Source organism: Aptenodytes forsteri, unplaced genomic scaffold (assembly GCF_000699145.1).
Source record: "Aptenodytes forsteri isolate BGI_AS27 unplaced genomic scaffold, ASM69914v1 Scaffold299, whole genome shotgun sequence".
Taxonomy (NCBI): domain Eukaryota; kingdom Metazoa; phylum Chordata; class Aves; order Sphenisciformes; family Spheniscidae; genus Aptenodytes; species Aptenodytes forsteri.
In genome coordinates, this window is record NW_008794154.1 from 3,412,486 (window position 1) to 3,425,496 (window position 13,011).

At 40.5% G+C, this 13,011-nt stretch overlaps 1 protein-coding gene across 1 annotated transcript; it reads right to left on the reverse strand.

The window, feature by feature from the left end:
* Window positions 1-12,162: 12,162 nt before the first annotated feature.
* RAP2B (RAP2B, member of RAS oncogene family) lies at window positions 12,163-12,910 on the reverse strand. Its single transcript, XM_009279574.2, has 2 exons — window positions 12,358-12,910; window positions 12,163-12,239 (listed from the first exon to the last, which is right to left on the reverse strand). The coding sequence occupies exons 1-2, from the start codon at window positions 12,893-12,895 to the stop codon at window positions 12,163-12,165; spliced, it is 615 nt and encodes a 204-aa protein (XP_009277849.1). The 5' UTR covers window positions 12,896-12,910.
* Window positions 12,911-13,011: the final 101 nt, after the last annotated feature.

Consider the following 13,011-nt stretch of genomic DNA (forward strand, 5'->3'; position numbering starts at 1 on the left):
GCTAAACCCACTAAACTGTGGCTGAAGCATCCCAGTCCTCATCCATATCAGCAACGCCGGGCACAGCCACCTGGCACAAAGACCTGGCTGCATACCCTGCTCAAAGGACACTGTGCAGATGCACCAGTTGGAGTACATCCGTAAGCTGTGGCTCAGCACTACCAAAATGAAGCTCTTTGCTCTTCAGGCAGGAGCACCATCGCATCAGTCAGGGTTTATTTCAGCCTCGCCAGACGAGGCTTGCTGGAAACTCATCATAGAGAAACAAGCTTCCTAACAATCGTTGCAACTTATGGGCAGCAAAACAAGAGACTGGCATACTGTCTTCCAGAGAGAGCTTGCATAAATCAAAATCTGATTATGCTACATTTTGAATGTTAGATTTTCTACAAGATGGTGAAGCACAGAGATATAGAACCTGTTTTGCATTGGTAATTGAAATAAATTATCATAATCCTCCCCGAGTCCTACAATCACTATTTTTTAGATTGAACCTTTCCTGAGGGTTTAGAAAAAAATGTTTTCTTTTTCCGTAAGGATCGTTATTAGACTTAAAAATAATTCCTACCCTTGAAAGAAAGCTGGAGCCACAACTGAGTATGCACCCTGTTACCTGTTATAATGCCATAATGCAGGAGTGAAATATTCCCTTTTTCAACACTTTACTGGATCAACCCTTTTTGTTAATTTTATGAGCGCTGTGATGGATCATCACAAAAGCCCTTTTTGAAGTAAGTGTGTTTAATCTTTCAAAGAGATTGATTTGAAATTGACCCAGTTTCAAGTGAATAAAAATTGTAACAGTTTCAAATTGATTCAATTTCAAGTCTACTCAAATCATATGTTTTACATCTAACCTTTGGATCCGAGAGAGAAATATTTCCATTTTTCTTCAGAGTGGAGGGTGGGGCCACCCAAAAGGAACCAGTATTTCTCTTTTCAGTTTCTACAGTACAGTGTAGTACTTACGCCAAAGCAACACAGAAGTCTTGCTTCCTGAAGTACAGAACTACAATTTTTTTTTTTTTATTTTAGAATATATATGTTTTCATATATATGGACCATATGCCTCTGCAGTGACCCACAGACTCCAAGGTTCACAAAGTTCACCTGTTTCTGAATGCAGACAAGGCAGAAGGGCAGGAGGGAAAGGCAAGCTCAGGGCACCTTTGCTCTCCCTCCAGTTCTGACATAGTTCAGGAACTTATGTAGCTCCTGGCATCAGCCATAAAATTAAAAAAAAAAAAAAGTGATGGCTTCATCTAAGTTATGCTCTTTTGATATAGCATAGAGCAGTTGCAGAGAAGAGCGCTTAGGACATAACCTCAATACTTGCTCTGAGGCATCATGGACGTTCACCAGGACTGCTTCAGCTGTGACGCTGCTCATTCCTCCCACCAGGACACCATAAGGCATTGCAGTGCAACCGATTCAGGGCACACAACTTTAAAAGATTCAGGCAACAGACATCCCTGCTCGCTCGGGTGCCTGGTGAATTACTGCAGAGTAATTACCCAGTAGATAGGTATCGTTTACACAGCCAACACACATCACCAAATAAAAAGCATGCACAAAGCTCAACACCCAGCCAGCACCTGACCAAGGCATGCTCTGACCAGCACTGGGAGCATCAGAAACAGGAACAACCTGCAGGATCTGAGCAGGTCCTGGAAAACGATATAGCCATATGGAAACAGCATTGCAGGGGACTGCTTTTTACACTGGGGAGCGCACCCAGAGCAGGACCTTTACCTGAAAGGAATCCAAGGGGCTTCTCTTCCTGGCTGGCCACTAGCACAAGTTTTCCACCTTATCTCTGCTTTTTCTGCACCACCCCCCCTTTTTTTTTTTCTTTTCTCTTCTTCAAATTGTCACCAAAAGGGACTTTTACTGTTACAGTCGATGTATGCCATCAGCCATGCAAATAAACCACTGTGCCTGTAAGCCTGTCTCAACATCCTTTGGGCAGCATAGGGAGAAGTGTTCTTCTGTCATTTTCACAAGAAAAATGCTGTTAAATGCAAACTAGATTTAGAAGAGATTTTACACTGTAAGCATCCCAGGCTCCCGATCTGCCAGCGTGCAGTATCTGTGCTCTCCTGCATATCAGATCAATTAGATAACACTACAAGGATAAACAGTTGTCTAATGGCTGTGAATTATGAGTATGAACAAACCTTACTGATACTAAAATACAACATATTATAAACTCCTGATAAAATGGGAAGAAACAACTGTATAAAATTAAAAAAAGTATATAGACCTATTGCCATTTCAAGATGGCATTTGTAATTTACATAAACCCAGTATCACTTCAAGATAAGAAACACCCATAGAAGAAAAAGAAAGTTTACATTTTAGACACCTGAAAATCCAATTAAAGGCACAGGGGAAGGCTTTTTTTTTTTTTAAATGAAATTACAACTTTTAAAAAGGACAAAGATCACACTACTAGGTGCATGTGAAGTATTTAAAATTCAGACTGATGTTAAATTCTGCTCGTTTGTTTAAATAAGGCTCTGATTTCAATAGGGTTACAAAAGAACAAGGAATTCAGCATACAAACATTTATAGAAGTCAAGTTCAGATTCATGACAGTGTAAGTCAGTACATAAATACAACTTCAGTCATGAAGTTATATTAAAAATTCTATTGTAGGCAATTAGGATACCTAACACATTTGTTTAGTTTGTTTACACCCTAGAATAATACAGTTTATGTCTTCATATTAGTATGCACAAACACGCTTGCCAAATGAACTCGTTACCCATCAATTAATTTCTGTTAACTACTCTAAGTGCTGAAAAACCCTGAGTGAAGATAAAGGAAGTCAGTGTCTTACACACACCTGAAATAAGCTGTGACAAGATGCACATTGAGCAATTCCAATCCATCATAAAGTCTGTAAAGAATCCAAGAATATCTATCCTTGAACTCTTAGTATTTCAGTCTAGACAGGTTTGGTTTCCATTTCCTTATCACAAGAAACACAGAGGTAAGACACAAGCTTAAAGTTTTATTCACAGACAGCACTGACCACAAACAATTTAGACGAGTTCGACAGGTTGCTATCCCTACATCTGGTAAAAGGCTGCACATTGCACATGTTTAAAAACTGCAGTGATTTTCTGGTTTAGCAATGCTGAAAATTAATTTGTGCCAGGTCAAAAATGCCTGAAAAGAATCAAGAAAACTTTTTAGGCGCTTATAATTGGCTAAATAAATACGTACCTAAGTTTCCACACTACTGGTCTGATATTCAGTGAGTGTAGGCACCCAATTCCTGATTTTCTATACTTAGAGTAGAAAAACGTGGATGTTTTCCAAATTGTGGATACCAGATACAACTTTGTATGTATGCATAAATATTTATGCTCAGAAATCTGTAACTTTCACTCTCACTACAGAGGTTGAAGTACAGTAATATTGTAAGTGAATAAATATCTAAGTATCTGTGAACACTCTAATTCACTCCCAGGCTGACCTAGTTCTTTGGTAAATAAGCTTTTTCAAGCCGTTTCTCTGCTGAGAGTCCAGGCCTTGGAAATACCTTAAACATATAGTGTTCTCCTTAAACTTGTTTTTATTGCAAAAATACGTGGAGTGCATGGCATATATTTCTGGAACCTAGGCAGCTTGTGCTATACAGTAATTCAAATGTGAATCTCCTCTCTGCTTTTTCCTTTAATTAAAGGAAAAACCAAAAGATCCAACAACCAAAGAGAAAGCAAAACCCACACTAACATAACATTTGAAACAAGAAACCCAGCAGAAAATAGACAGCCAATCTGGAGCACGGCAGAGTATTCAAAAAATGAGGGAAATCAAGATCTCAAACATCAGAAACTTAATTATTCAAGTACTTCATTAGCATGCTTTCATCTTAACTTTGTTAATCATCAAGTAAACTCAACAGCAAATTCCCAATACTAAACTGAGGTATGAAAAATTACTGTAGTTCATTCAAGGAATAAAATTATCACTAATCTCATCCTTAAATACATATGGCTCCCAACTACCTTGAGTCACATTGTAACCATCACTATTATAAAATTCCACACAGTTTAAAAGATATTTTGGTGATTAGTGGTGTAGTGAAGCTATGAAACTCAGTTTAAACTTAGAACATCAAAATCATCCTTGGCGGATAACACATGCATTGCGCAAAATTTCTTTGCACTTCCAAATCTGCTTAGCACCATAGAGGGGAAAAAAAAAAAAGTAAAATCCACAATATACATGCACAGAATGATGTTTCTTTTTACTTGAAACAGAAAAATCCAACCAATCTTCTCCCAAACTCCCCCTGCCCCCAGGAAGACATCCTGCTTCCTACCCTTCCACACAAATCAGGTCTGGTGTTTAGCAAACCTGGCAAAGTGTGTCCTGTTTCCAGTCTCACACCACAAACCCAAAACACAATCCTCCATCGCAGATTCTTGTCCTACCTAGCCAGTATTTTACTATTTCTTGATCACTTATATCTTTCTCATAAAAATGCATGGGAGGTGCATTGTTTAATACACCGAATGTCATGGAAATGTATGTACAATAACACCCCAAACTTAAACGTTACAGATCTGGAAAATACTGAACATGCATTCAATTTCTGATCACTCACAAGAGTCTGAACAAGCAAACCTCGTTGCTGTATTAGGGGTGGTGCGCAAGGGGAAGAAACTATGATCCAGTAGAGGAACTTAAACAGAAGTCACATTATGCGTTTCTTAGGAAACACAAAAAGATTCACTGGTTTGACCTCTAAAATGAATCTATTTTATGCATCTACAGAAAGTATTTTCAGGATATCTGCAGAAGACTTATCTTTCAAGCTACCTTTCCGGACGAGCAAGAGTGGATACAATGCATGTGCATACTTCTTCCTCAAAATGCCAAACTACTTTCCTCTGAGCGTGCTGGACACCACTGCTACACGTTAGCCACAGGAGTATGCTGTAAGGTGTCCATTCACCTTGCAGGACTTCTGCTTTCCCAGAACAAACCTATAACGAACAGGTAACACTGGAGAGCGAGGAGGTGCATGTATTGTAGGTACGCTCAGTTTCAAGTGTAACTCCAACAATGGATACACCCTCCAAATGTTTAGATGTGAACCAGCTTTCCATCCCAGGGTTTTGATAAGCAATCAACTTCATTATCACTGTGTCGTCTGGGCTCCCTCCTCCCCCAGGCAGCCTACAAGAGGAACAATGTCAGAGCTCCAAGTGAGCAACGAAGTCATGAAGTCAGCCCATGTCTGACAAACATACATGGCAGCAGAAGGATCACAGTTTTTCTCACTATAGGCAAAAAAAGTGCAATGGCACAGCTAGTCACGCGGCAGTGAAGAGAAGGGGTAATCATCTCCCATCTAAAATGCTGTCTATTATTCTGAGCAATGAGAAGTCATCTGTAAATCCAACAAGTTACATTAAGCATTCTTATTCGCATCATCATCATTTTTGAAAACAGAAGCCTGGATCTTTTGATTCTTTACCTCCTGTAAGGCCTTCAGTAAGTAAACAGACCTTCACTTCATGCCTACTGTGTCTATCAATCTCTACAAGATGGAGATATTTATAGTACTAAGTTAATATAAATATTAAATCATATTTAAACACATCTTCTATCTAGTGATAACTATCACAATAATAAATAAATCTTAGAATATTTAAACAAACCAAGGTCAGTAAAAAATTACAAGGATAATTCTCTGAAATCATTCAAGTACCATACCTCCAACCCAAAGGGCTTTTAAGTATCTTTTCTGATTTAAGCATAAGGCTTGGTTAAACCAAGACTTCTGCTAGATACTTAACATTCAAAAACTTGCTTCAATATTTAGGCCTGTCTTAGAGGAAAAAAAGTCACATACTCGTTTAAGTGACAGCATCCTTTCTGCATACTTTCTTGTGTCCTCAATCCCTCTCTCTCTATCTTCTCCCTTTACTTCATTTGGTGCTGCAATTCCAGAGCCAAACGCTCATGCAAAATCAGTTCATCTGCACTGAAATCAACATTTCAACAAAATATTATAGAGTTGGAGAAACTGAGGTGTACAAAGCTTTTAAAGTTTGCTGGAAACACACAGCAAATTGGTGCTGAGGCTGGAAACCAGAAGTAGGGCATGGCTTGATAGAGGGCTAAGCTAGACACCCCTGTTACAGCTCTGCAAGTCAGAAACATCTTGCTCCCTCCTTTTCATTTCTAACTGTCACAGATGCAGTAAACTATTTAGAGGCAGCAAGATCGTAAGGAACTTAAATGATCTCTCCCATCAGGAAAGCATAATGCTTCCCCACCTCAGGACTGCCGAACACCATGGCTGGAAGGAATGCTACCAGTTTCATCATCTCTTGGCAAGACAGGAAAATGATACAACTCAAGTTAATTCAACAGCAAATGCATCTTATTCTTGTATCTGTTCTCAACCCTCAGAACCAATGCGATCACAAGGGTATCAACAGTCATGGTTCTCAGGAACACTTTTAGGTTTATCACTTCTAACAGCTAAAATGAGACTTCTTTCAGATACCCACACCAGGCTCCACACCTGAATATCTTGCCTACTAATAACAGAGAAAATGCAAATATTCAACTGTAGCTCAATGCTTATTGCCTTAGCTGCAATTCTACCTCTAACAAAATAACTTGAATCTGTAAGTGTTCATCCTAACTGTTTAAATTGGGATAACGGTAGTAACACTGCAGAAACAAAGCATTAGATTAATATACCCATAAATGAGAAACTCATAAGGGAATAGATATAAATGCTGACCTGTGCCTTTTTCAATACCCAATTCAAAGAAAAAAACAAACAAACAAAAAAAACCCCCTTCCATTTCAGATTAGTTTTTCAGCCAGAAGTCCCTTTACAACCATCCTCAAAATCAACTGCAAATATCCCATTTCATCCTAGCATCATAAGACAGCAGGATAACAGGACTATATCAAAAGGCAAAAAAATTAGCAATGTCATTCTGATCAATCTAGTTGCTGCAGCATTTCTTGCACAATCGTAATCAGTCAATCAAGCAGGAGAGAAACATCTGGGACCTGTCCATTACCTGGGCATCAGACCTATTAACTATGCACTTTTTATAATGTTCCCGTAAAGAACTTTGTAGAAATAAATGGGTTTTACATCATTAAAGCTGAAGTTACATGTCAGACACCATTTTCCTAAAAATATCTCTCAGTCGAGGATTACCAAAACAAAGCTATGGATTCTTGATCACTTAGTCTCCTCTTTGCCCAAACCTCCAAAAGACCCAGAGACTGCCAAAATAAAAGTCATTACAGAACAGCTGCTTCCAATATTTTAAGACTTATTTGAACAACTTGCAAGTTCTGGTTAACTGACTTCTAATTTTACAGTGTTTGATATAGGATCTAAGACCTTGTTAGATATTGCAGATTAAGTATTTACATATAGTATTTGTTTTATGCACAATATGTCATCTACTGAATCACTATGCTTTAGCATCAACAGTATTAAAGCAGCACCTGATGCGTATTAGAGCAGTCATATCCTTCCAGAAATTTAAAATAGCTATAGGGAAATTTTAATGGCTGTTCTTAAACTTTCTGCGCTTAAATCTCTCTGCTCTAGCCTATTATTGGTCAACCAGTTCAGGTTTCATTGGGCATTTTCTTCAGCGTGATGCTGTCTACACGAAGAATTGAGATCACACAGGTTGAGATCATGTGGTAAGGGCAAGAATTTAAATTCCAACCCCAATGAAGTCAAAATACACACACTCGATGACTCTTACTTGGGAAATACAGCGAGATTCTCAATTACAGACTAACAAACCCTTAGTCTACTCAAATTAAAAAACCAAAAAAACCCCAAACCCAACATACCCAGCCCCAGCAACGCACTTCCACTCCATTTCTCATCACTATAACTCATTTGAATATCTTCAGCTGTTTGAACTAAAAATCTACTATTGAATCATTCTCATCTGCTATGCACACGTTTACCAAAGGTTGTCAGCCCCAAATAAAAAGTTTTAGAAGTTGGGCAGATGTTGGATTCCTACAAAAATGAGATTCTAGAGCACCATGCTGTAACAGTGTGACAGGAAGGAGAATCTTTTTAACATACACATTTTGCATGAGGCTATAAACACTGTAGGAGCAGGCTATAAGCTATGAAGATCATTATTTAAAACTATTTCACCTTTGAACAGAGCTCATACACATACTTGCTTCTACAGCAAGTCTCAAATCTCACCAGAACATGAATGGGCACCCCAAATAATAGTTCCCAAAGATACACTGAAGGTCTCTCAAGAAAAGTGTCTGGGTTGCCTGCTATACAAACCTGGAGAGTAAGAGAGCTTCTAATAGCAGTAGAGCTCCAACCATTTTCCATTTATAGTCATGGGAGTTGTCCATTAATTTGAATGGGAGAAGATTCAAGAAAACACACATGCCACTCCTTTTCATACAAAATTCTTAAAGAAAATGGAGGTTTCTGCATTTTGTCACTCCTTGAGGAAATCTGATACTTAACAACACCTGTATGTAATGAGTATCCAAATGAAGAAGTCATAAAGAGCCAACTGCCCTTTATTTAAAATGCCCTTTGCAAAAAACTTGCCGTACATTCTTTTGAGAGAAGCAGAACCATCAGGAATCCCACAGCCACAGAATTCAACATCATCTCCAGAACCATAAGCATCAATAAAGCCTGAGCATTGTGTTGAGAAGAACCACACTTATACTGAAAACAAGGTCGAGAATACTGCACAGTTACAATCATAGAGACTAGGATTTCAAAGACACTTTCTTGCAATAGAACAAGCTTGGATTTTTAAAAATACAATCATTATGTACAGCAAAATATGTGGCCGTAAGACCAGCCTTAAACTAAGGCCTTGTTTACACAATTTCTGCACTGTCAGGAAGTATTTTGGCTGGGAATGTAATTTTTCTTCCAAATCAATTAAATATTTGCAATTCTCACTGTGAAAAGAGCTATTACCACCTTTGTATTGACACGGGTATAACATATTCCCACAGGGAAAAGGAATAAAAGAGTACCTTTATATTGATACAACATTTTCCTCAAGTGTAGAAGCTAATATAGCTTTCATTATTCAGTCAAGTTAAAGCAGTATGACTTTTTTCTACTTTATAGACAAGGCCTATGTTTAACAAGCACCAAAACACTTCAGAGTATTTGGAAGATCAGACTACTGAGCTCTACTTTTTGTACTGTCCTCACCAAATCATAGAGAACATTGAACATCTAAATACATTCAAAACTCTGATTAGACCCATGCCATGGTTTCTTAAGTCCTTCACTGTTTAACGAACACACCTTTTTGGCAAGAACTAGAGTGTATCTACAAAAAAGCCCAGCATAATCCAGCACTTACTAGGCTGCCTTCAGCTGCTCAGCTAGGCTGAGAAAAACTGGACTTTATGTGCTGCTGTGTGCTACAAACACCCATTTTTGAAGCATTCCTCAGTCAGAACACAGGCAGTAGGGAAACAGGAGGCACTAGAAAACATGAAGAATCTGCTATCTGTTGGGGAGAACAGAATAAATATCTGCTTTTATTAAGTGGAACAAGTTGCTTTCAATACACTGATCTGGAGCAAGGCCTGTTGGGTGCTAAAAACTGTATAATCCCATTGAATTTAAGGCAAAATTGAACCATAGCAATAGCTGAGATGTAAATTTATGGCATTTTTTTTAAACTTCAGTGCAAGACGGCTGCAGTCAAGCTTTCTTAGTTTTCAATGCAACACTTCTGTTAAAAGAAGTCTCTACTATTAATAAGCATTATTCCCCTGCCCCTCTAACATGGAAGGCCACGAGGAGCTGGCTTCTAATTAATTTTTAGAAATTTCTGAAAGATAAGCTGCAAAGAGGTTTTCAGTTTTCACTTAAAAATGGGGGGCTGGATCAATTTGTCTGTTATATGAAGGCCCCAAGCACAAGTTGAGGGACCATCACTAGGGTTGCCTTCTCCAACCCTCTTTGTTTTTAACTGTGATTGTATCAGTCTGACCAATACAACCCAACTGATTGTATCAGAACAGGTCCTTGCTGTTTTCAAGGATACATGTGAGCTAAGGAGAAGAGATATGTTCAATACTTAAGTATATAATCTTTTCCAAATTGTCAGTAGGTGTTGCTAAAATAGGTATCCAATTTTCAGCTAAAACACAAGATTATCATTTTAATTTCAATCACTGGGATTTCAATACATAGAACTAAACTAATACTAAAAACTGTTCTTCCAGTGCTCAAGCAGAAAGCTTTCCTACTTAAAATAGAAGAAATCATCAGATTCACAGTAGGAATCATGGCAGTTAGTTTTCAGTTGGCCTGATTAAAAACCCCTTTACACATCATTGCTCAACTTTTGCTTTCATGTGGTAAGATAACTTCAAGTCGTCTTGGGATGGGGGGGAGGAAGAGTTGCAGGTTTTGTGTGCTAATCTTTAAAGAAGGAGCTAAGAGAGGAAGATAATGGAGGTAAACAAACTCCCTAGATCTTCCAAATGACAGAAGGTACAGGTCTCCTCCCACTCCAACCCCTCTGCAAACCAGAAAAAAGTAATGGTCTGATGCATAATTTTAAAGAGTTATAATGCAATGAGACTGAAAGCTCAAATTTTATAAATAATCGACCTTTAGAATTTTACCCCAATAAACCATGCTGTTCCCAGTAAGGAATAAGGGCCTAATCTTACAAGTCCTTTTGCGTTAAAGCCACACTACCTTCCTAAAGCTGCCTACTGAATACAGCGTTCCACTCACATGCTGGCATCACATAGGGTCGGGACCTAAACACAAATGAAAAACTATATTAAAAATGACTAAATATTAGGTAAAATAGCAATCTTGTGGTTTGTCTTCTTTTTTTTTTAAAACACTCTCCTTAGCTAAATCGAGCCCCCCCTGCCTTTCACTTCTATTAAGATATAAATCAGGATTAACAGCTTATGTGAAAGTTAGTGTTTCATGTAATACATAAAAGCGCACAAAATTGTTTTCTAAAAAACAGTATTTGTATTAAAATTCTTAAAATGGATAGACATCTCTTAAATGCATGTCTGGAATTAAAATGACAGTTGTTAGAATTTTCTTGGTACATCACAACGATAAGATTTCCTTCTTTGCTGGCTGGAGGTACATCCCACAACAAAACCAAAGGAAAAAAAAAAAGGAAAAAAAAAAAAAACCCACCCCCCCAAAATCCCAAAAGGCTAAATTCTTGTAAATTTGAAGTAAATGAAGCCTGAACTTGCAAGACATGGAAATTACAGTTAAAAGGCTCAGATGGAAATAAGAAATAAATTCCACTAACAATAGGCCCTTTTGTCCTGGCTTGTTCGGTATGATTACTGCAAGGAAACTGTTAAGTAGTTTTTGGAGTAGTAGATAATGGGATTCTGTGGAGCTTTCACAGGTTGGCACCGGCTGGAACAGCTGAGTTTTGAAGGCACTCTATAGACACAGGGTTGCTGTTGGCCCTGCATCACATGTAGGAAGTCTTTGCACGTTAGAGAGCTAGTCATCAAAATCAGTTATTGCCAACCTAAAAAGAAAAACCCTCGGAACAAAAACACCACCGCTCCCACCCGCCAAAGAAAAATTAAAATAAAAACGAAATCACACACACACGCACACCTAAAAAATTGTGCAGATTTGTAACATTTTCACAGCTGATTTAAAAAACAAAACAAAACAAAACCAAAACAGGAAAAACCAACACGCTACCACTCTCCTGCAAACTCCCATCCGATACAGCAGGTAAACAAAATAGAAAATTATTTCACGAATCATCAGCAGACACTTTCTGGCACCCCACACTGTATTGGCATCAGTGTTTAAGTTAAAGTCCCAGTTCAGATGTGCAATTCTCCAGGCTGGACGCCCCGGCACAACCACCCAACTTTGCATAGAGATCCTCGGGACCGGCGGCGGGGCGCTCCACGCGTGGCCGCGGGGGAGGGCTCGTCACCGCTGCCGCGGTTTCTCCTCGCGCGTGTCCCGGGGGGGGGGCTCCCCGCGTGTGTTTCGCTCTTCCAGGCAGGCAGGGACCGCTCCTCGCCGAAGCCTTCCTCCCCCGTGCCCGCGCGTTTTCTCCTCGCGCGTGTCCCGGGGGGGGGGCTCCCCGCGTGTGTTTTTCGCTCTTAGGCGGGCAGGGACCGCTCCTCGCCGAAGCCTTCCTCCCCCGTGCCCGCTGCCAGCGCAGAGCCCGCGGCAGACACTGACAGGAAACACTCAACGACCAAGACCAAACGAAACGTACATGCCGAAAAAAGCCACATTTCCAACAAGATTTTTTTTTTCTATTTTTTTTGTGTGTGTGTTTGTTTTTGGCGCGCAGGAGGAGCAGCACTGCTCGTCCCCGTTGGGCTGCGAGGCGTAGTTCATCTGCCTGACGATCTCCGCGAAGAGCTCGTCCACCGAGGCTTTGTTTTTGGCCGAGGTCTCCATGAAGGGGCAGCTCCACTCCTCGGCCAGGGCTTTGCCCTCCCCGAAGGAGACCTCCCGCTCGCCCTCCAGGTCCACCTTGTTGCCCACCAGGATCATAGGCACCCTCTCGTACCTCTTCACCCGGATGATCTGGTCCCGCATGGGCTTGATGTCCTGGAAGCTCTGCTGGTTCACCAGGCTGTAGACCAGGATGAAGCCCTGCCCGTTCTTGATGTAGAGGTCCCGCATGGAGGCGAACTGCTCGGTGCCCGCCGTGTCCAGGATCTCCAGCACCGACGGCGAGGAGTCCACCTCGATCTCCTTGCGGTAGAAGTCCTCGATGGTGGGGTCATACTTCTCGATGAAGGAGCCCGTCACGAACTGGACGGTGAGGGCGGACTTGCCCACGCCGCCCGAGCCCAGCACTACCACCTTGTACTCCCGCATGGCTCCCGGCGCGCCGCCTCCCTCACCTCCCGCTCGGGGCTGCCGCTTTCCTCCCGCCCTCGCGGCGGGCGGAGAGAGGGAGGTGAAGGAGGGAAGGAGGGGCGCGCACGCCCCGC